The 24,410-nt window shown below is 35.6% G+C and overlaps 2 protein-coding genes across 4 annotated transcripts; one reads left to right on the forward strand and one right to left on the reverse strand.

Moving 5' to 3' along the window:
• Positions 1-368: 368 nt before the first annotated feature.
• LOC110812317 (Low-density receptor-like protein) lies at positions 369-21,671 on the reverse strand. Of its 3 annotated transcripts, none has more exons than XM_088216480.1 (4): positions 21,396-21,671; positions 21,172-21,302; positions 7,183-7,266; positions 369-488 (listed from the first exon to the last, which is right to left on the reverse strand). In XM_088216480.1, exons 1-4 carry the CDS (start codon positions 21,541-21,543, stop codon positions 384-386), a joined length of 468 nt encoding a protein of 155 aa, XP_088072606.1. In that variant the 5' UTR covers positions 21,544-21,671; the 3' UTR covers positions 369-383. The 3 variants fall into 3 exon arrangements, 2 of the variants coding, with proteins under 2 accessions (XP_088072606.1, XP_021894765.2); XR_015818012.1 differs by lacking the exons at positions 369-488; positions 7,183-7,266 and adding exons at positions 17,938-18,691; positions 18,824-18,912 and having other exon boundaries at positions 21,396-21,660; XM_022039073.2 differs by lacking the exons at positions 369-488; positions 7,183-7,266 and adding an exon at positions 18,710-18,912 and having other exon boundaries at positions 21,396-21,660.
• On the forward strand, positions 16,232-17,690 carry LOC110812312 (putative peroxygenase 4). Its single transcript, XM_022039060.2, has 6 exons — positions 16,232-16,505; positions 16,597-16,707; positions 16,846-16,931; positions 17,025-17,119; positions 17,220-17,345; positions 17,437-17,690. The coding sequence occupies exons 1-6, from the start codon at positions 16,457-16,459 to the stop codon at positions 17,594-17,596; spliced, it is 627 nt and encodes a 208-aa protein (XP_021894752.2). The 5' UTR covers positions 16,232-16,456; the 3' UTR covers positions 17,597-17,690.
• Positions 21,672-24,410: the final 2,739 nt, after the last annotated feature.

Consider the following 24,410-nt stretch of genomic DNA (forward strand, 5'->3'; position numbering starts at 1 on the left):
TTTGAACTAAGCATGAGAATATCCTGAAATTAAATATTTCAAAATTAACTTTTATTTCTAAATTCTTTCGCATATTAATTTTGAATGTTATCGATTTCTCCTCACACAAATTGAAATTATATGGTAACTAAGACTGTTAAAATAAATAAACAAATAAGGAAACAATATGCTTAAGGAAAAACAAACTAAGATTATAAATTTTGTAAAGATTCGAAACTTAAATGGAAACAAGCTCATAAATTAAATGCAGAAGCGTATAATAACGTTATGGTTTACATTCTTTACACATAAATTAGCATACCCAATAGAGTTACAGAAATGTCCCTTTCACAGCGGTTCATAAAATAAAAAATGTAGTAACATATAAAAATAGTAAATAAATATTATAGGGGGGTAAGGTAAACCTCTACTACCTCTTGATATGATCCGGGGGGACACCTACTCACAATCCTCCTGCTGATCAAGATATGGATTTTGATTTTCTTAATCTGAAATAGTTAATAGGGAAAGGGGTGAGCTATACTAACCCAATAAGAATATCACACTACTCACCGATACAGAAATCGAAGGTTGGTAAAAATTATAAAAATAACCAGTTGAGCTCTTAATTTAAGTAAATTCATTTATCATAAAGAAAACCATTTATTGCATACTTACTGTTGCAAGATTTTCGAAACCTATCTATAGAGACAATAAATCAAATAACATTATGATCTCATATTCAAGTGAGCAAGAACAATAATTTTTCTTTTTTATTTTGCTTACTGGTATCCTTGGGGGTCCATAGGGGTGTCCCACTACGCGTGAACCTAATATATAAATCTGTCAACTAACCGGACGTTTTCATACCCTGTCCAGTATGAGCGCTAAAAATATCATCCCTCGATATCTCGTCTGATATGAGGGTAAATCGGGTTGTCTCTATATCTCGTTCAGTATGAGTGCCAAAAATACCATCCATCGATACCTCGTCCGGTATGAGGGTGAATCGGGCTATCTCCATACCCCGTCCGGTATGAGCACTAAAAATACCATCCATCGATACCATGTCCAGTATGAGATAACGTTCACGGTATGATTTTTTATGTATCTGATCCGATCCACCATCTCTCAGGATATCCAGTAAGACAACCATTTATTAATTCACATAACCAAATAATTTTTCATTTGCATACTAATTTTAAATTTCATAAATCAACAGTAAATCGCATAAGACAATCGATATATACATCAAAAAAATACAAATGAATCATTTAACCATTTTAATATTTTATCATGCATTTTAAAGCTGTAAATTCAAATAATCAGTTAAACATGACAAATAAATAAGTAATCAATTTTGGCTCTATTAATGACATGTAATTATTCTCAAAATTTTTTAAATTTCACAAAATATCATGTTATTGATTATTAAGCTTCAATTCCATAATAGAGAATAGAGTGAGGGATTCTTACCCGAATCGGTGTCCGAAATACCGAACTTTCTACTGCGCCTACTTGCGGTCCCTGAGTTTTCTAAATTTTTCTGCGGAGATTAAAACACATTTCACGTACCTAAAAATACCCCAAAAATCCAAAATCGGTGTTAAAAGTACTTTCTGACCAATTTTAGAGTTCTAGCACGACGACATCGTCGTACTCCGGCAATGACACCATCGCCTGTGGTGGCAATTTGACTCAGCCTGATCGTTTTCGGCCGGTTTTGGCCGGTTTCGACCGCCTTTATACATATCCCTGTGAAAAAACACATTAAGGGGTCTCGGTTGGCAGAAAAAATCAGAAAGCGGAAACCTACTAGTGGTGGATTTTTTTGAGTGCTGTGGCTTTGCCAACTCACCTTCGTGGCTAGGATTATTTCTTCGATCAACCTGTAAAAAACAGAACAGTGAAATTAACAATGAAAAAATTGCACGAAACGAGAAACAGGGACTCATCGGAGAAGGTTACGGATTTTACCCGCGGTGGCTCCACCGTGCTTTATCTACTATTTTTTGCTCATCTGTCGTTCATTTTGCTCTAATATGGCCACAGGGGTGCTCGGAATCGAATTTCAAGTAGGTAGGAGAATTTTTATCGTTTTTGGCAGTCGAAGATGGCTCTGGTACGGCGGCGGTTGGCAGTCGACAATCGGCTCTCAGCTCCCTTCTCTAGCGACTGATTCTTTTTCTCAAACAGGAGGCTGGCACCTAGGGTTCACATTTAGTGTGATGCAAAATATTTATACCCATCTCGCGTTAATCTGACCTGTTCATCACGTTTGATCTCGACCATTTGATCGTGCCTAAGGAGAAAATGAATATGGGTCGTTCATCGTATTTGATATCGATCGTCTGATCACGCCTAAGTTGGAAACAGATCCAGACCGTCCACGCGCATGGTGATCGCTTCTGGGTCGTCCAATCGCGGGGCACGTGAATCACCAGCATGGTCTTCCGCGTGGCACCGAGTAGCGTGCCTTACCACATGACGTACTTCGATTCGTCGAGGCTGCTAATTGAGCAGTTCTACGTGGTCAAATTTTTTTATTTGTATTCTGACCTCCAATTTTTTATTTTTCTTTCAAAAATATCATTCAAACCTAAATTTTCACCTATTTTTCTCAAAATTATTTTCAATCTCATCCCTAATTTATTTTTTTTCAAAAATAACAAAAATTTCATTAAATTAATTTATAAAATATATTTTTTATACATCTCTAAATTAATAAAATTAATCCCAGGTTAATTTTTTAGGCTCGGGTATCATAACTCTCTGCCTCTTAAAAGAAATTTACTCCCTCAAAATTGTCACTTTCACTTAATCAAACAGTTGGAGATACTAGACGTTGAAGTTTGATTCTACCTCCCATGTGACCTCTTTCTGTGTGTGATTTTACCATAGGATCTTAACGAAGGAAATTTTTTGCTTGCAGAGTATTATGCTATTTTGGTCTACAATGCCCACCAGTACCTCTTGATACGATAGATCCTCCTAGAGTGAAAGGGACTCGTGGGCCAAGATATGAGAGGGGTCCGAGTTGTACTTGCGTGGCATGGACACATAAAACATATTATGGACTCTGAATAGTTCTGGAGGTAGTACCAGTCTATAGGCAGCAATATCAATTCTGTCTAAGATCTCAAGTGGCCCAATAAATTGGGAATTTAGTTTTCCCTTCTTGCAAAACTTACTGATTCCCTTGAAATGGGTGACCTTGAGGAACACTCGATCACCTTTCTCAAATTTTAAATTCCTCCTCCAGGTGTCCGCATAACTCTTCTGCCTGCTCTGAGTTATCTGAATGTTCTTCCTAATTTTTACTATTTTGGCTGTAGTCTCCTCTACAAGATCTTGGCCGAATAATTTTCTATCACTCCCCTATTCCCAACAGATCGTCAATCTGTATGGGCGGTCATATAACGTCTTGTACGGAACCATGTCGATACTTGTTGGTAGTTGTTATTGTAAGCAAACTCTATTAAGGGTAAATTATCATCCTAATGGCACTCGAAGTCAAGACCACAAACTCGGAACATATCCTCCAGTGTGCAGATCGTTCTTTTTTATTGTCAATCGGTCTGAGGGTAGAATGCGGTACTAAGAGACAGTTTTATTCCCATAGCTTGCTGAAAACTAGACCAGAACTGAGAAGTAAATCTGGGGTCCCTATCAGATACTACTGTCACTGATACTCCATGTAACCTGACTATCTTCCGGATATACATTCTTATTAACTTGTCCAAGGCGTCAGTCATCTTGATGGTCAAGAAGTGATAATACTTGGTGAGTTGGTCAACAATTACGCAAATGACATCATATTTCGAACGTGCCCAAGGTAATCCTATCACGAAATCTATTGTGATGTGTTTTCACTTCCACTCTAAAATCGGTAATGGTTGAAGTAGGTTGTCTACGCACTGACGTTCTACCTTGACCTACTGACACACTAGACACTTGGAAACAAAGTTAGCTACCTCTCTTTTCATCCTGTTCTACCAAAATTGATGTCGCATATTTTGATACATTTTAGTGCTTTCGGGATGCATGACAAACTTTGAGCTATGAGCCTCTATCATGATATCCTTTTTCAGCTTACCGTCACATGAAACACACACTCTATCCTGAAATCTGAGCAATTCGTCGGCAAAGACTCAAAATTCTAAATTTACTACTTGTTTTGCATCTTTTCTGAGAGCTACTAGGGTGGAAGCAGCGAATTGGGCTTCCTTTATTCTCTAAATCAACTCAGGTTGAACAGTCAGATGAGCCAAGCATGTAACTCTCTTCAAGTCCTGAAGTCATATCTGTTGTGCAGTCCCTATTATCCTGCATTTTGAAACCATTATGTGAGCTAACATACCTGTACTTTTTCTGCTGAGTACGTCGGCTACCACATTGCCCTTACCCAAGTGATACAAAATGTTGTAATCATAGTTCTTGAGGAGTTTTATCCATCGTCTCTAATGCATGTTGAGATCTTTTTGAGTGAATATGTATTTTAAGTTCTTATATTCGGTATAGATCTAAAAAATCTCCCCATATAAGTAATGGTACAAAGTCTTCAAAGCGTGGATAATCGCGGCAAGTTCTAAGTCATAGGTGGGATAGTTTTTCTCATGACTCTTCAACTACCTGAACCCATAGACTATGACATTCCCATGTTGCATCAGAACACAACCTAACCCCAGGTAGGAGACATCACTATAAACTATGTATCCACCTATCCCCCTCGGCAAGGCTAATACAGGTGCAGTAGTCAACTACTTCTTTAGTTCTGAAAAGCTCTTTTCACAGTTTTTGTTCCACTCAAACTTAACATTCTTCTTTGTTAGCGGGGTTAAAGGAGTAGTTAGGGTAGAAAATCCTTTTACGAACCTGCAGTAATAACCTATCATTCCCAAAAAGCTACGAATCTCCTTGATCGATGTCAATTTCTCCCAACCAAGCACTGTTTCAACTTTTTCGGAGTTCACTGACACCCCATCCATTGATATGATATGCCCTATGAAGGTAGTCTACTCGAGGCAGAACCCATACTTACTCAACTTTGCACAAAACTTCTTTTCTCTAAGAACCTGCAAAAGCTGAGTTAAATGGTGAGCGTGTTCCTCTCTGCATTTTGAATAGACCAATATATCATCGATAAATACAATGACGAACGGATTTAAGAATTGTCTAAAAATCTTGTTTATCAAATTCATAAAGATGACTCGTACGTTGGTTAGTCTAAATGGCATGACCAGGAATCATAATGTCCATAACTGGTTCAGAAAGCTATTTTGAGAATATCTTCTGCCTTAATCTTTACCTTGTGGTAACCTGAACGAATGTCTATTTTGGAGAAGACCTGGGTATCTTACAATTAATAAAAAAAGTCATCGACCTTGAGAATGGGGTTTGTTCTTGATCGTGATCTTGTTCAGTCCCTTGTAACCAATACATAACATTAACCTCTCATCCCCTTTTCTTGCAAATGTAACTCCAGCACCTCAAGGGAACACACTATGTCAAATGAACTCACTATCCTACAATTCATTTATCTGTTTCCTCAGTTCTTCCATCTCAACACGGGCTCATGCGGTAAGAGACAACCGAGATAAGCTGGGTGTTTGGCTGAAGAGTTCATCAGAAAATATATCCGGAAAGTCTCGGACTACCAGAATCTCTCGAATATAAATTTCTTTCTTAAGCTTGTCCTGTATCACGTCTGAGTTGGTTTCTGCATCTTTCTGGGTGATGTTGTAAGTTCTGCCCTAGATAGGAGGTATGGCCTGGTTCTAATTCCTTGGGCACTATCTCGTATAGTGTTTGACACTCCCACATATACGATAAGTATTGTTGAGGCGATAACAGGGTCGGTCCCCATGATCCTTACCACAGTGCTGACAAGTCTTACCGCATCCTATTATTGGGATATGAGGAGGAGGCTGAGTCACTGGCCTAGATCTCTTATTCTACTGAACAGGTGCAGTGGGTGCTGGTCTGCAATGTGAAACCGGGGGCTTGAGCTTCCCCATTGCTGGAAAACAAATGCGAAGGTTTCTCTCCACTAGTTGTGCATTGGCCAGAACAGCTGAGTAAGTACTGAGTTCGAACACATACAGCTACTGTCTAATCTTAGAAATGACATCCTATTCAAACTTCCTTACCTTTCTGCCTTCATCCATCATGCTCTCAGGAAAATACCGGTCCAACTCTAGGAACTTTTAGGTATACTCTGACACAGTCATATCACCCTGAACTAGGCGTGCAACTCCATTTTTTTCAGATGTCAGAGATGCTCTAGGAGGTACTCTGCATTAAAGGCCATCAGGAACTGTTCCCATGTGAGTGGAACAAACAGGGTGGCATGCTTGAGCTACCACCAGTGACCTGCCTATCTCACCAGCATGTAGGTGGCAAGTATAACTCTTTATTCAGGAACCACCCTAAAAGCCGTGAAAGTCTTATCTGTCTCAGCTAACCAGTACTCAGCCTCTTTAAAAGAGGATATCCTTGCAAAAGTAGATGGGTTTAGTCTTTTATACCTCTCAATGTAATTTGGGTCCATCATGGGTGGAATTGGATCCCCTGGAAGAAGGATTAAATTGTGCTGGGGAGGGACCAGATGGCCTTGTGGTGGTACTGGATGATACGGTGGAGGCACCGGATTGTACTATGGTGGTATCGGGTGATACAGTAGGAGAGCAGGGTCATATCAGGGTGGCTCAGGATCCTCCCACTGCAGGGGTGGCCCAAATTGTGGTAGCAGAGAAGGGTCAGCTAGCTCCCTTCTTTCCTCTCGAGTCTGCTGGATAGTGATGAGTCTCTCTAGTATTTCAAATAGTCAGTCTACATCTTCTGGAAGTGAACCCTCCCGGACTGCTCAGTTTAGTGGGAGTCTTCCTCTCCTCATCTATCTGTACTTATATTTTATAAGGAATGGTTTAGCGATAATTTTTTTTTTTTTGTTTCCTTAGGTCTTTATCTAAGAAATGGTTCCGAGGAAGGCAGCTCTGATACAAACTGTAAAGACCCAGAACTTAAATAGAAATAAGCTCATAAATTAAATACAGAAGCGTATAATAACATTAGAGTTTACATTTCTTACACATAAATTAACATCTCAATATGGCTACAGAAATATCCATTTCACAGCAGCTCATAAAATAAAAAATGTAATAACATATGAAAATAGTAAATAAATGTTGTAAGAAAATTAACCTCCACTAGCTCTTGATAAGATCTAAGGGGACACCTACTCACAGCCCTCCCTCTGATCAGGATCTGAATCTTACTCTTCTTGATCTGAAATGGTTAATAGATGAGGAAGTGAGCTACATTATCCCAATAAGAATATCACACTACTCATGATACAAAAATCAAAGGTTGGTAAAAATCATAAAAATAACCAATTGAACTCTTAATTTAAATAAATTCATTTATCATAAGGAAAATTATTTATTGCATACTTACCGTTACGAGATTTCTAAAACTGACCTATAGAGACAATAGCTCAAATAACATTATGATCTCATATTCAAGTGAGTAAGAATAACAATTTTTCCTTTTTATTTTGCTTACTGGTATCTCTAAGGGTCCATAGGAGTGTCCCACTACACGTAAACATAATATCTAAAGTTGTCAACTAACCGATCGTCCCCATGCCCCATCTGATATGAGTGCTAAAAATATCATTCCTCGATACCTCGTCCGGTATGAGGGTGAATTGGTCGTCCCCATATCCCGTTCGGTATGAGTACCAAAAATATTATCCCTTGATACCTCATTCGATATGATGATGAATTGGGCCGTCCCTATACCCCGTCCGATATTAGTACCAAAAATATCATCCCTCGATACTCTGTCCAGTATGAGATAACGTTCACGGTAGGATTTCCTATGTACCCGATCCGTCCATCATCTCCTAAGATATCCCGTAAGACAACCATTCATTAATTCACATAACCAAGCAATTTTTTATTTGCATATTAATTTTAAATTTCACAAATCAACTGTAAATCGCGCAAGATAAGCGATATATGCATCAAGGAAGCACAACTGAATTATTTAAACATTTCAATATATTATCATATATTTTAAAACTGTAAATTAAAATGATCAGTTAAACAGTATAAATAAATAACTAACAAGTTCTGGCTTTAGTAGTGACTTGTAATGATTCTCAAAGTTTTCCTAAATTTTACAAAATATTATATTATTGATTATTAAACTTTAATCCCATAACAAGGATTAGGGTGAAGGATTCTCACCCGAATTGATATCCGAAATACTGAACTTTCTACTAAGTCTACTAGCGGTCTCTGGATTTTTTGAATTTTTCTGCGGAGATAAAAACACACTTCACGTATCTAAAAATACCATCAAAATCCAGAATAGGTGTTAAAAAATTTTTCAGGCCAATTAGGGTTCGGGCACGGCAGCACCGCCGTGATTCAGCAATGGTACCACTGCCCACGACGGCGGTTTGCCTCGTCTTAGTCGTTTTCGGCCAGTTTTGGCCAGTTTTGACCGTCTTTATACATATCCCTACGAAAAAACATGTTATGGGGTCTCGGTTGGCCCAAAAAAAAATCAGAAAACGGAAATCTACCAATGGTGGGATTTTCCGGGTGCAGCGGCTGTACCAGCTCACCTTTGCGACTGGAATTTTTTCTTCTGTCAACCTATAGAAAATATAACATTGAACATAACAGTGAAAAAATTATACAAAACGGGAAACAGAAAGGGGTTCATCGGAGGAGGTTGCAGGTTTTATTCGCAGTGGCTTTACTAGGCTTTACCCGTGGTTTTCGGCTCACCCCCTGTTCATTTTGCTTAGATATGGCCATAGGGGTACTCAAAATCGAATTTCAAGTGGGTAGGAGAATTTTTATCTTCTTTGGCGGTCGGCCCCGGAAATTTAAAATGGAATGTATATTAAAAATATCAAATGTGGAAGCGAAGTCAAAATTCGATTAACATCCCTTACACTAAAACCAAAAACGTGCTCAAAATATAAAAGATCAAACTAACTAAAAGAGAAATTCGAAAGTAAACTACGAATATGAATTTGGAGTCTTTAGGCGTCCCCTTCGTCGTCTTCTTGCGGAACGGGCTCGGGAACAATGTCTTCCTGATATGAAATGATTAAATAAGGAATGAGCTACACTAGCCCAGTAAGGACATCACGATATCTCACCGTCACGGAGATAAAGGTGGGTAGAAAACACAAAAAGACCAATGGAGCATAATTTACAATAAACTCATTTATCAGTAATAAAACCTTTTACCATTCACTTACCTCGGTGAAACTCATAAAACAATATACGAAAGCAATAACATTATCATCATCATGAAATCATATAAACTGTGTAACATAATACTTATCACGCCCTTGCAATTCAATCATTTCACAATTACTTTTCTTCATTCACCAGCCTACTAGTATCTATGGGGATCCATAAGGGTCCCGCTACCCGTTACCCTTAATACTTGTAATCAGATTCCAGGGCCGTCCCCATACCCCGTCCGGTATGGGCGCCAAAACTGTAAACCTCAATACCCCGTCCGGTATGAGGGTGAAACGGGCCGTCCCCATACCCCGTCCGGTATGGGCGCCAAAACACATAAGATCTCCATACCCCATCCGGTATGAGAGACCACAATCCCGGTAGGGTCCCCTACGGACCCGGTCCGTCCACCATCTCCCAGGATATCTAGTCAGGCTGACCCCATTACACAATTATCAATTTATACAATCTTCCATTCTTCTTTCCCTCAATCAACATCATCAATTCGCATTTAGATAAGCAAAACAGTAATTCATGCCAAACAGACAACATACAGTATCGGTATTTCAGTCATTCAACCAATAAACAATAAAACAGTAAAATATGCACACGAAACTATAAAATGAAAACATCAAACCTCATACTGCATTTAATACTGAAAATTAGATCAAACAATAATAGACCAACATTGTATCAGACTTGGGCTCCATTGGCAACCTCAATCAATTATACATCTATAAAGTCTCAAAATACCGTTTAATTATTTATTAAGCTTTAATACCGTGATAGGAAATAGAGTGAGGGGTCCTTACACGGCTTTACAGTGTGCCTACAGGCTGTCCCTAATTTTTCCTGAATTTTTCTCGGGGAACTGAAACACACCACTGGTACCTGCACGTGTTCCAAAAAAATTCCAAATTAGGCCCAGGGCCCCTTTCGGCCCAAATCGCAACTCCGGCACGGCGGCTCCGCCGTGCTCCGGCGACGGCGCCGCCGCTTGCGGCGGCGGTTTGCCTCGGGTTGGCCGTTTTCGGCCGAATTCGGCTACACTCGCATTGGTTCCTGTGATAAAACAACCCTATGGCCCTCAGGGGGCCGAAAATTTACGGAAAACCGAAACTTACCGGCGGCGGTGCTCTCGGGTGCGACGGCTCTCCGGTGAAGTTCGTGTTTTGGTGATTTGGCTCCGATCAACCTGTAGAGAAAAGAATGGTGATCACGGTGATATAAAAATTGCATCAAACGGAGGCCGGGAATGGCCTCATCGGAGGCAAAAATCGAGAAGGGGCGCGGCAGCGCCGCTGGCTTTCGGCCGTGTTTTCCGGCCGTTTGGCCGGGATTTTGGCTCCGATTTGGCCACTGGGGGGATCAGCGTGGAAAAACGAGTCGGGGGTATGAATTTTACCTCGATCGGCGGTCGAAAATCCCTCTGGTGCGGCGGCGGGTGGCGGCGGCCGGCTTCTGGTTCGTCTTCTCCGGCGAGCGGCAGGCGGCTAGGGTTTGGGGTCTGGTGTGGGGGTTCTATTTATAACCCTTTGCCCTTTTGATCTCAGCCGTCCATTTTGATTTAATCTGGGTCGTCCGTTTTTGATTAAATCTGGGCCGTCCGTGCGATTAAATCTGGGTCGTCCGATCGCACGCTTGATCTGGACCGTCCGATCTCGCCTACGTGGATCGCCAACGTGGCCCGTTTCGGAAAGACGTGGTCTTGCCACGTGGCAGGTCCCGGTTGGTCGGGATGACCGAGCCTGCTGACGTGGCTGCCGACGTGGTTTTTTTTTTTTTTTTTTCGGCCCCTTTTTCCGGGCGCTACAGAGGTGGCTCCGGTGCAGCAGCGGTCAGCGGTTGGCTCCCTTCTCTGGCGACTGATTCTTCTTCCCTAGCGGGAGGCTGGCAGTTAGGGTTCAGGTTTAGTCTAATGCGAAATATTTATACTCATATCGTGTTTATCTGAGTCGTTCATCGCGTTTAATCTCAACTGCTAGATCGTGCCTAAGAAAGAAATGAATCTAGACTGTTCATCGTATTTGATCTCGACCGTCTGATCGCGCCTAAGGGAGAAACGGATCCAGACCGTCTACACGCGCAAAATCATTTCTGGGTCGTCCGATCGCAGGGCACGCGGATCACCAGTATAGCCTCCCGCATGGCACCGAGTCAGCATGCCTTGCCACGCGGGCCGCTCCGATTTGCCGAAGGTGCTGACTGGGCAATCCTACGTGGCCAAATTTTTTTCACTTGTATTCTGACCCGCAGTTTCTGATATTTCTTTCAAAAATACCATTTGAACCCAAATTTTCACATCTTTTTCTCAAAATTATTTTCAATCTCATTCCTAATTTATTTTTTTCCAAATATAACAAAAATTTTATTAAATTAATTTATAAAATATATTTTTTATACATCTCTAAATTAACAAAATATATCCTAGACTAATTTTTTGGGTCCGGATATTACAAATTTTAATACTTAAGTTAAGAAAAATTATCAAATTTTTCCTCGTATATTAATTATTAATAGAGTATTTATAAATTCAAAAAAACCTTCAGATAGTTGTACACAAAACTCTCAAACATTGTCCTTCAGTAGGGTTTCAGCCAATCGATGCTTGTGCAAGCGAATGGAGAAGACTTCATTGTATTGTTGATATATTTTGATGGCATAATCATTGCTTGAAATAATGTTAGCTTGATTAACATATTGAAGTTTGAAATAGACAGAAAGCTTAGGATCAAAGTCTTGGGACACCTCAAGCCATTTTTGGACCTTAAAATTATTTGTTCCAAAAAAGGGAATATATTTGTTAGTACAAATATACTTTGGATCTACTCAAAAACACAAATACTCTACTTATTAAAACCCTTATGCTTTTCTTAGATCTAAAGATTATAGCGAGTTGATCTCAAATCCAAATATGTACAGAAAATTGATTGAGAAAACTATGCATTTGACAAGTACAAGACTTGACATATCATATTTAGTGCAACTTCTAAGGCAATTTATGGAGAATATAAGAGACCAACATCTTAATATTGTGTAAAAAATCTTGAAATATATCAAACATGCACCTAGGTAGGCTTTATTTACATATATTCCTCTAGAGTTCAACTCAATGTTTAATATGATAGGGATTGGAGGGCATATAAAGATACTTGAAGGTCTGTTACTGGGTATTATGTATTTCTCAGAGTTTCATTAGTCAGTTGGAAGTTAAAGAAATAATACATTGTCTTCTACTCTTCTGTTGAAGCTGAGTACAAAACAATGCCCAACGTCTGTCATAAATTGATGTGGGTAAGATATTTCTTAACTGTAATTACATTAATTAATTTTAATGTAATTAAAATTAATATATAAATATAATTTTTTAGTTTTAAAATTTTTATTTAATGTAAAAATGAAGAAAATTAATTGGATGATGAAATTGAAAACAATTTTGAGAAAATTGGGTGAAAGTTTTGGTTTTGGGGGTATTTTTGAAAGAAAAATCAAAAACTAGAGGTCAAAACATAATTTAAGAAACTTGTGCCACATATGACGCCTAGTCAGCAGTCCCAACAAACCAGAGCGCACCGCGTAGCAAGGCACGCTGACGCAGTGCTACACTAGAGGCCACACTAACGATTTGCGTACCCGCGATCGGACAGTCCGGATTTGTTCTAACGCGCACGAACGGTTCAGATTCATTACATCCTCAGACGCAATCGAACGATCACGATTAAACGCAATGAACAATCCATATCTACTTTTTATTTAAACTCGATCGGACAATCCAAATCAAATCGTGATGAACGGTCCAGATTCACTTCCTATTTAAACGCAATCGAGCAGTCCAGATCAAACGCGATAGATGGCCCAGATTAAAAGGAGATAGATATAAATAATTTTTTTTACACCAAACCCTAACCCTAACCGTCAGACCTCTCCCGCCGAAGAAGAAAGCAAGTCGCTGGGAAGGGAGTCAACCGCCGCTGTACTGAAGCCGCCTCCGACCGCTAAAAGAGGTAAAAAAAAAATTTCATTCACTCGAAATTCAATTTTGAACACCCCCATGGTCAAATCGAAGCAAAAGGACTGGTGGATGAGCTAGAAACTGCGGGTAAAGCCCGGAGGCGCCACCGCGGAAAAAAGCACCTTCCCGATTTCCGCTTCGTGTAATTTTTCTACCATTGTAATCACCATCCCTTTTTCTACAAGTTGACCGAAGCAAAACGTCCAACTGCAAATGTGAGCCAGTAGAGTCGCCACACCGGAGAACTCCGCCACCGGTACGCTTCAGTTTTTCAATTTTTTCAGTCCACCAAGGCCCCTTAACTTGTTTTCTCACAGGGATTAGTACAAAACCAACTGAAATCAGCCAAAAACAGTCAATCCGAGGCAAACCGCCACCACAGACGACGGTGCCGTCACTGGATCACAGCGGAGCCGCCATGCTAGAATTCTAGAATTGGCCAAAAAGGGTTTCTAACACTGATTTTAAATTTTTTGAGGTATTTTTAAGTACTTAAAGCGCGTTTTAATCCCCAAAAAAATTCAGAGAACTTGGTGACCGCCAGTAGGCGCAGTCAAAAACTTAGCGTTTGTACACCAATTCAAATAAGAATCTCTCACCTTATTCCCTATTATGGAATTGATGTTTAATTAATAATAATACGATATTTTGTATAATTTAGAAAATATCCATAATTAATTGCAGGTCACTAATGGAGCTGAAACCAGTTATTTATTACTGTCTGCCATGTTTATCTGATTGATTGATTTTACAGTTTCGAATGCATGATAATACACTGCAATTGGTATGATAATTTGATTGTGTTTCCTTAATGCATGTATTGCTTGTTTTATGTTATTACAGTTAAATTGGAAAACTGAAAATTAAAGGTAAATGAAAAATTGTTGATTAAGTGAATGGATGAACGGTAACCTTACTGGATATACTGGGAGATGGTAGACAGACCGGGTACATAGAAAACTATACCGTGAATATTGTCTCATATCGAACAGGGTATCGATGATTGGTAATTTGGCAGTCATATCGGACGGGATATGGGAATAGCTCGTTTTACCCTTATACCGGACAGGGTATTGAGGGATGGTATCTTTTAACGCCCATACCGAACGGGGTATAGGGATGGCCCGTTATTTGAAAATATTGAATAAGTTCATACGTAGTGGGGACATCCCTATATACCCCCATGGATACCAATAGGCTGATAAATGAGAAAGTTGTTGTTCTCACTAATTGAATATAAGATTTTGATGTTATTGATTTTGTAAGTTGATTTTTTGTAAATCTCGCTATGGTAAGTATGTGGTAAATGATTTTATACATGAAAAACGAATTTACTTAAATTGAGAGCTCCATTAGTTGTTTTTATAATTTCAACCAACCTTCATTTCTGTGTCAGTGAGTAACGTGATATTCTTACTGGGCTAGTATAGCTCATTCATTCATTAATCATTTCAGATCAAGAGAATTAAGATCTAGAGCCCGATCCACAAGAGAGTTGCGAGTAGGATGCTCAGTTGCTTATTTTTCATTTATCTCTTTGACTTTTTATTATTTTTTTTAAAAGAGTCATTCTTGTAACTCTATTAGTTAATCTGAATTATTGTGTAAGGAATGTAAATCTTAACTATTTATTTCTCTTCCGCACTAAATTTATAATTTACTTCCTTTAGAGTTCACGGTCCTTTACTTTAATTGACTTAAGAGTTAAGTATTCATAACCTTTTGTTGTGTGTTGTGTCAACAAGGCTGCTATTTATATTGCAAAGAATCATGTTTTTCACAAAAGGGTAAAAAACTCATAGAGTTAGACTATAACTTTATCTATGAAAGTATTCAAGATAAAAGTATTGTAATAAATCACATAAGCAATGATCAACATGTGACAATCATGCCTATCAAGTCATTTCCATATAGACTTCTAAACTTACATAACCAATATGAGAATCGAAAACATCTACTCTCCATCTTGTGGAAAAGTGTAAAAATATATGATACCCAAGCCCACGGGCTAAGCCGACATACTAAATAAGTAGTCGTGTCCTACGAGAGGATCTGTGCCAAGGATTGTATGTATATATGTATAAATTTTTTATAATTATGAGAAAATGAACTGTGTGTATACATGGCATAGATACACCGTATTTTAACCTATGTATATAAAATTTATTTTCTGTTAATTAAAAGTATCAAGAAATAGTAATACAAAAATAAAAAATAAAAAAAAATCTTATTAGGGTTTCTCTCTATCTGTCGTCTCTAGGTAGCTTGTTCTTGCTTGTTTCTCAAACCTTTTTTTCTCATAGATATGGAAAGATCCTTCTATCATCGAGTATTTGAAGTTCTTATAATTTTCTTAACTAATTAGAGAAATATTATAAAATCAAAATACTAATACAATTAATTTTCTTTACTAAATGGAAGACTTAAATTAATATTTTTTCTGAAATAATTGGATAAGCCTTGGAATATGTACATTGCTTTTCTTTGTTTCTTAATTTCTTTCTTTGTAGAAAGTGCAAAACTAATTAATTAATTAAATGTTAATATTCTTATTCTTCCTGCTCCAAGCATCTGTGATGTGTCTTGTTTAATTAATTAATAAATCTTATTATATTTGAATTTTAAAATGCATTATCATTTTTTTTTTATCCAGACATTTTATCTCAATTAACAGTAAATATTATCCGTTTATCAAGATATACATGTCGTTAACAGTAAATATTTTTTTATTTTACATTTCCAAATTTTTATTGAATTAAGTATCAGAATATCCTGTAATTAAATATTTCAAAATCTTTTGTTGTAAAACTTTGCAAATTATTTTGACTATTTCAAGACGTTTTAATTGTTAATTGTCAACGAATAAGAGAAATATATATATTTTTTTGCAAGTCAATCACTATATATACTTAGGAAAACAAGAGAAATAGGAAACTAAATTTGCATTCACTTGTTCAGAATAGGAAATCAGTATTCTTAGAACAAGATAGATAATAGGAAATATCAATGTCTGTCTAGGATTTTTAGAAACTAAATTAGGAAGACAAATTGAATAATTTCCTAAACAAGCACTGACCCACCCCTCTATATAAATACATGCTTACTTCTAGATTTATCCCATTGCAATCTCAATTTGTTTACCCCACTCTAAATTTAATCTTCACTTGTTGTTTACTGAACTAGAGATCAAAAGATGAGCAAGATCTTGAAACTCGTCAAACAAATCTTTGCCGAAGATCCTGGTAAATTTCAATCTTCTACGGCTTGGCTTATTTTGTTACTGTTACTAATTCTTTTGATGAAATTTTTATGTTACTGTTATATTTTAATCAGAAGTTGAAGAGGGAACATCCCTGCCGGCCAATCAAAGTGTTTTGCAGAAGCATGCTACTTTCTTCGACCGCAACCATGACGGCATTGTTTATCCTTGGGAGACCTATCAAGGTTTTTTTTTTTTTTCTTTTTCTTTCAAATGAAATATGAGCTGATTGAATGATAAAAAATTATTTAATTTTGTTAAAAAAATTTAGGGTTCTTATTTTTAATTTTTATTTTGGGTTGATTTCATTATATCTCTAACAGGTTTTCGAGCAGTTGGTTCTGGTAGACTATTGGCGGTGGCTTCCTCTATTTTTATCAATGTTGGTCTTAGTAGAAGTACTCGTCCGGTGATTCTCTTCTTCTTCTTCTTTTTTGGTCAAATTTAAAAACACGTATTTAATTCTATATTTGACTATATATTATATTAATACTTAATGCAGGGAAAATATTTTTCTCCATTGTTTCCTATTGTAATCAAGAATATCCACTTGGCTAAGCACGGAAGCGATAGTGGTGTTTATGACAGTAATGGAAGGTGCGTATTTTATATAAACATATTTTTCTCCATTACGCAGTCTTAGTTTTACAGAAACTTTTTTTATTAAAATTATATGGATTGAAATTGAATTTTACAGCTTCGTTGCATCAAAGTTCGAAGAGATTTTCAGCAGACATGCTCGAATATATTACGAGGCTTTAACATTTGATGAATTGATGGAGATGGTAAAGGCAAACAGAAAACCCAGGGATCATAAAGGATGGTTGGTTCTTCACTCAATTTTACATTTGAAAAAACTCTTGAATTTTTCAAGTATTAATTTAAACCTTGTTAATGAATTAATTGTATTGTAGGATAGCGAGCTTTGCAGAGTGGAGGATATTTTACATTCTTTTCAAAGACAAGAATGGTTTGCTGCAGAAGGAGACAGTTAAAGCTATGTATGACGGAAGTCTTTTTGAGCGTATGGAGAAAGAGAAGAAGTCATCATACTCTACAAAGAATAAAATGTGAATTATTATTATTTTTTGCTTTCTGGGTTTTGTTTTTAATTACAGTAATTAAGTAATGTTAAGAATTAATAAAATAATTAGATCGATTGGTGCAAGTTAGAGGTAGTTTTGATCGTTCTTCTTTTATCTCTTTGTTTTTCTACTTTAAAAAATATATATATATATATAAAACTCAAAATAGATTATTGTTTTTGTAATAAAAATATTTATCGAGCAATCCCCCCGGTTATACGCAAGAAAACCGATCGATTAATATTGGGACTGATGTTTGGTAGGATAATAATTAGAAGAGTTTGGCAACTAAAGCTGAATATGTAAGAAAACAAAAAATGACAAAAAGTCTAAACTCAAACAACACTGTCTTGGTGGTTTTCTATATATACAAACATCAATACAGAATGCAAACAAAAAATTTCCAGAGGAGTATGTGTCTGCTAGCGCAGCAATATATTTGAACTTCCATAAGAGCTTGCTAGTAACATTCTTAATTATTTCTGATTCTTTCTTATCCCAATCTCCTCCCATTATTACCCAATATTTGGATGTTTGATACTCAAAATAGGTCATTCTTGTGGGGAAAATAGTTTCTTTTTGGTGCAAGATAGATACTGACAACTTTCTACTAAAAATTTATCTCACTTACCATCCACCTCACATGCACATGCTACTACGGTATCTCGAGAGCATCATAACTTCCTCCAATTTTCTAATATTTTATAATAATTTAGGAACTTGCATTAAATATGGAGTATGTTAAGCTTTCCAATCAACCCACAACAAGATCCGGATGAGTATTTTTATTCTTCATTATCCAAAGCTTTACTCTCATTTCTAGTTTGGAAAGTTATCCAAGGCTGCTGATTACCTCAAAGAGCGGCTGAATTGATGTACTCAGATGACACTTCAACCAAATTAACCCTATAACATTAACTTCCTTTCGGTTCAATTAACCTGCAGACAATAGTTCTTCCCAACTTGAGATTAAGAAGACTGAGAACCCGTTATCGACTATGGACAACAAAAGGGAAGTTCAAGTATCATAGTTTCTCTCACTTGTTGAGCAATATCAAGAGGAATTTAAGTCTACCGCTGGAACCTTGAAAAACATCAGATATTCACATCTCAGCTATTCATCTTTATTTAAGGAGAAAAAACATCTCATTACTCACTCAAAATCTAAATCAATAACAGACTTCTATATACTACACACACATTGACGCACTCATACCTTGAAAAGAAAAAAAGGCAATTTCATTTTGCCTCTCTGAGAAGTAAAACTTCCAACCAACAGTTTCAGCAGAAAATTGTTCAGTGTGCCTATGAAAAAAAGAAGTTTCTGTTAAATAAGGAAGGAGCTTGTTCCCTTCTAGTATAGGCTGCCTAATTTCCTTAAAATCAAGTTCTACAGTATGCGGCAGAAGGCAATCAATCTGTCTTTTTGCTAGGCCGTGGAATAAAATTTAGATTGTAGGAAATAATTAAGTGTCCAAAAAATAACAGACATTATGAATCATGAAAAGATCTAATAGAATATATATACACACATATATCTAAACACAAACACCCCCCCCCCCCCCCCCCAATATATATATGTATATCAGCTGGCCAAAAAATTAGTCTCAGGGCCAAGATTCTTAATGATGAGTAATTAGGTTCCAATAATAATAAAGTCAAATGATAAGAAAAACAGAAACTAAAGCTGTTAAACAAACACCATTGTCCTTATCATTTACCAAAGATTCTAGGGCTCTTAACAAATTATCGTGACAGAGGCAAATCAAATAGTCTTCTGCTCATGCAACTAAAATCAACTAACATTATTATTATTGTTTTGAAATAAAAATCAACTAACATTATTAAATGGCATAATTGATCCTTACATGAAGCCCACATATCTTTAAGTCCATCCAGCCAGAATCATTACTCAATGAAAATTAATTGCATTACATTATAATAAGAATTTTTTAAAAGATTTAAGTTTCTTCACTTTACTGTTCAAGTAAACTTTTCATATCTATATTCTATATTTTTATGAGACAAAAAATATTGTTACTGTAAACAAGGTACCAAGAGAGTGCCACCTGTATGTAAAATACTCAGGTCTAAGAACCAATGTTCTTTAAATCCATGCTTTTATCGTTTTAAGGAGATATTACTAGTCAAGAAACTACTTAATACTCAGATCATTAACTCCAATATTTTCTGGTTAGGTTTACCTGTTAGGACCCTAAACTCTATAAGAAGAGAGGGTTAGGATTATATTATTTACTTTTCCAGATTTAATTAAATTACAGTAGAGAATTTCTTTCCAAAATTCCTGGTTGTACCATCTTTTAGACCATATTGGATAAGATATTAAGGATGTCGAACTGTATGGAGGTTGGAGTTTATCACCAATATATGATGAATACCATCAAGGAAGACCGATCTTATGTTACATGATTATTAAGAAAGAAGAGGCTTGCCAAAGTTCTTGGAAAAGAACAAAACAAGCCAATTTATCTTGTACTGCTGACATTATCAGGCATGGAAAATTTTCATGGCGAAAGAAATAAAGCAAAAAGTTTGAAAAAGGATGCCATGCTACTTGAATGCTCTTTTTATAGAAAAGAAATATTATTGAGGAAATGATGAAACAAAATACAATACCGAAGTGTAAGATATCCTCCTACAGCCTGCGAAGTCTTGAATGCTAAGACACCAAAACAGCATAAAATATTGAATGCTTAGGTCGACATATACATCCTAGGCTTCTTAGGTGGACTATTGAAAAACCTTTTGTATGCTAACAGTGGAGCAACAAAAACTGACAAGGTAGAAAGAACTATCTAAAATCCATTTGATCATCAAGGACAGATTTTTTTCCCAATCCCAGAGAAATGATGCAGGAGAAAAGCTAAATTTCATTACTGTCAGTCAGGAAAATTTAATCAACCAAGAATTTGATTCATCTGGTACATAACCAATATTTGAGAGAAAAATTATCTGCTGTAATTTTATTAAATCCAGGCAGATAATACAATCCTGTCTCTCTCCTTTACGAGAGTTCGGGTAAGTAAGGGGTAGTTTGTCATAACATATACATGAATTTAGAAAATTAAACTACAACTAAGCAAGGACTAGGCAATCCCTTCAGTTCCTTTACTCTCAACTTTTCGTTATCCAAAAAAACTAAAAATTCTCCTTTTCTTTCCTTTAAAACTCCGCCATTTCCATTTATTTCCTTTCCTCTTTGTCGCTTTGGTAACTTTTACACAAACGTTCTGTAAGAAAACTTGAAAAGTAAAGAATACTATCCCATTTTTCCCTGCACCACATTAGGCATAGAAATCCTTTCCCCTGTATTTGCTACTACTTTCAACGAATCAAAATTAGACAAATTTTGGATATAACGTCTAGCAAAAACCATTGCGGATGTTCATTCAGTAATTGCCTCCATAAAAGTACCATTAGGAATTTTCTCCCAATATCGATCTACCCTAAATTTTCCACTGAATGAAAACACAACGTAGGATATAGTTACGCATCACAGAGTAAGACCTAGAAATCAAAGGCGACGAAGAATTCTCACACAACCTTAACGAGAAGAAGCCTTCGTGCGGCAGTAGCAACCGCCTTCTTTGCCCGATCGTCGCGGATCCCCGAGTCAGACTCGTCGTGATACCAGCCCACCGATTTCTGCGCCTCGTAGACAATCTGCGATATACCTGAAAAATGACAAAAGAAGATGGAATAATAGAGTCATGGATAAATACACATACAAGAATATGTATACAACAGAAATGGAGAAGGGAGAATGCCTTCTCGGACGGTTTGCTTATTGTGGCGGATGTCGTGGACCGTGGCGGATATCTTCCAGTAAAGAGGGCGACCGACATAGAAGAGCACCACTATCACCACCATGGCTACGACCACGCGAAATGTTAGTTTTGCTGGTGAAGTCGCCATGAGTTTTGTTTCTTCGTCTGGTTTTCAGAGAGTGGGAAGAGCAGAGGGTGGAGGGGAGAGAGGAGAAAGGAGGAGTACTTGATTGCAACGGAGATATTTGCCCGTTGATATTTCTGCCACGTGGCGCGTAATGTTGGCTGGATCTGGTCTCAAAATTTTGTTTGCGGAAGCTTTTTCTGAAATAACAGTTTTGTCCTTGACTTGCGTTGTTTATTATTATTAATAAAAATTATTTTCATGTTATTTAAATAATGTAAGAAAATATTATATTATTTTAATAAAATATTACAGTAAAAATCATGTTTTAAAAAAATTTAATAAATTCAAAAATTAAATTAGAATAAACAATTAGGTCTAAATTGTAACGCAACTCAATCATTTTTTGCTCTTATAATTATTTTTTAATCTCATTCAAATTTATAATATTATGTAAAAAAAAATTAAGTTTTAATATAAAATAATATATTTTTTGTTTACATTAAGCAAATATTCTGTTAATTTAAAATAAAAAATATTTATTATCTTTAATATAATTTTCTTAATTTCTTTTTTTACTAAATAATTAAGAAACTTGGTAGAATTGGGCCAAAATAAAGATGGACAACAGTTTGGATTGTCTTTAAAATCAGATCACCTACATACAATATATTTACAAAAAAAAAAAACAATATGATTAAGATAACTTGTTTAATTTTTTTTAGGATATGTACATAAATATGATTAAGTTAACGTGTCTTTTAATTTTGTCTAAATTAATTTCTATTTTTAACGATACTTTAATACCATTTAATCATATTCACGTTATAAACAGTGTTACCGTATAAACATTATGGTTGTTACCGTATAAACATTAACTTGTCTGCCATGTGCCAAATATGTTGGTAACTTCTTGGAACGTGGCTAGTGTAGTTGCCACATAACAAGCATGCAAGTCGTATAAATTATTATCTATAACTGTTTGATTATTACTAAATTTATGATACGTTATTATTAATGTGTTAAAATTATGATATATCAATAATGATATGACGTTAATATTACTTGAAATTAAATTTCATAGAGCACTCTTCATGTCTGCTGATTCTTGCTATCCTCTTCTTTCGAGCCCTCATCTTTTTTCATTCGTAATTTCATTCAAATCTTAAATACTAAATTCCATCTTATTTTTTTTTATTATATCTCTCTTTTATAATCTTATATATTGGTTTGACTATATTAGTTCTTCCATTTATAATTAATAACATAGCGCACCACCGAATAGTATCAACAAATGGTACCTTCTAATTTATTGATTTGAAGAATTAATAGAAAGATATGTTAGGTATAAAGTTCGATATGTACTCTCTTGAGATGATGTTTCTACAAATGACCACGACTAAGCTCCCAATAGGTTTGACCCACCATGATGACCAAGCGAGTTATCAAAGGAATTTTTGGTAACATACTTATCCCAACTACGAATGATTAATCATCGAAGAAGATTTGAGCTTTACAAAGATGACAATCAAGTGTATAGAGTTAAGGCGAAAGGATAGATCAAATCTTAATAAAATCGTACTGTCATAAGTTTTCAAAAATTAAGAGCACTTGCTGAAGAATCCATATACAACGTTTGATGTCTGCCATGTGGTAGTCATAATAATGGCAAGTTTTTAAAAAATTATTAGTATATTTATTACTATATAACAGTCACGATTTTCATATGGTAACGTTGTTTGTCATGTGAACATCTATTAAATAATATGTTAATAATAGAGAATAATTTAAACAAATTTAAAAGTACAAAATTGTATTTTAACTAAAAAAAATATTAAAATACTCAAAGTAAATCTTTTCTAAAAATACAATTGCTATTTAAATATATTTAGATGAATTGCACGACCACTTAATAGCATTATAATATATATAGACATATAATAATTAATACAAATATGAATATTCACTACTACATTTGGTTAGCTATTCATGACAAGAGGGGTAATAAATGTACGTCTCAAAATTATTTCTTTTTAATCAAATATATTATAATTTGTATACTGAAATATCTAATGCTCCTCTCAAATAGATTCACTAATATTAGAATTAACTGCAGTCAATTACTGTTTCATTATAATCTCATATAACACGGAACTGAATACAATGGTGAGATTGTAATAAATTAATTTCAAACAACGATGAAACTTCACTCGCACTTTTGTTCCGAACAACCCAAAAGGCTAATAATAAGATTTCACCGTCATTTTTTCAAATCTTATTTTCATTTTTGATAATGATACTTTCAAGTTTAATTCAATTTTTCAATTTTATTAAATAAGAATTAGAATATAATATAATTATTAAAAAAATTAGATAAAAATATTATTTTAATTTTATTTAATTCAAATAATGTTGTTTGGTGATTTTTTTTTTAAATTATTAACAAATAAAAAGATAGATATATAGTTATAGAATTAAAGTTCATTAAATTTAGATAAAATACTATTCTAGTTTTAAGTTAAATCTAAATTACATATTTCGTAATTTTTTATTTACAAGTGAAAATATAGATACGTGATTGTGGAAATAAAGATATAAATAAAATTAATTTAATTATGTAGTAAGTACGTAAATTATAATCAAAATCTCTATATCGATTAATAAAGACCAAGAAATAAACAGAAATAAAAATATTTAAAGAAATATTTAAACCAAATGGGTGTTACATATTTCAATATACACAAATATATATATATATATATATAAAAATTTAAAAACTCAAAAATAGTTATGTAAAACCAACCAGTAACTTAACCAAATAGTCAAAACAAATACCGTTTGACTCGTTGCCATGAAAGAATTCAACAACGAAGCTTAACAGATCAAAGCAA

Source organism: Carica papaya, chromosome 3 (assembly GCF_054855325.1).
Source record: "Carica papaya isolate Zhongbai chromosome 3, ASM5485532v1, whole genome shotgun sequence".
NCBI lineage: Eukaryota > Viridiplantae > Streptophyta > Magnoliopsida > Brassicales > Caricaceae > Carica > Carica papaya.

Excerpts from the sequence above, each read along its gene's own strand:
- LOC110812317 (XM_088216480.1), bottom strand. The coding sequence starts at position 21,543 with ATGGCGACTTCACCAGCAAAACTAACATTTCGCGTGGTCGTAGCCATG. Across the intron at positions 21,303-21,395 it reads TAAGCAAACCGTCCGAGAAG|GTATATCGCAGATTGTCTAC; the intron begins GCATTCTCCCTT and ends GTCATTTTTCAG. Across the intron at positions 7,267-21,171 it reads GAAGGCTTCTTCTCGTTAAG|ATCAAGAAGAGTAAGATTCA; the intron begins GTTGTGTGAGAA and ends TAACCATTTCAG.
- LOC110812312 (XM_022039060.2), top strand. The coding sequence starts at position 16,457 with ATGAGCAAGATCTTGAAACTCGTCAAACAAATCTTTGCCGAAGATCCT. Across the intron at positions 16,932-17,024 it reads TTAGTAGAAGTACTCGTCCG|GGAAAATATTTTTCTCCATT; the intron begins GTGATTCTCTTC and ends TACTTAATGCAG. Across the intron at positions 17,120-17,219 it reads GTTTATGACAGTAATGGAAG|CTTCGTTGCATCAAAGTTCG; the intron begins GTGCGTATTTTA and ends TGAATTTTACAG.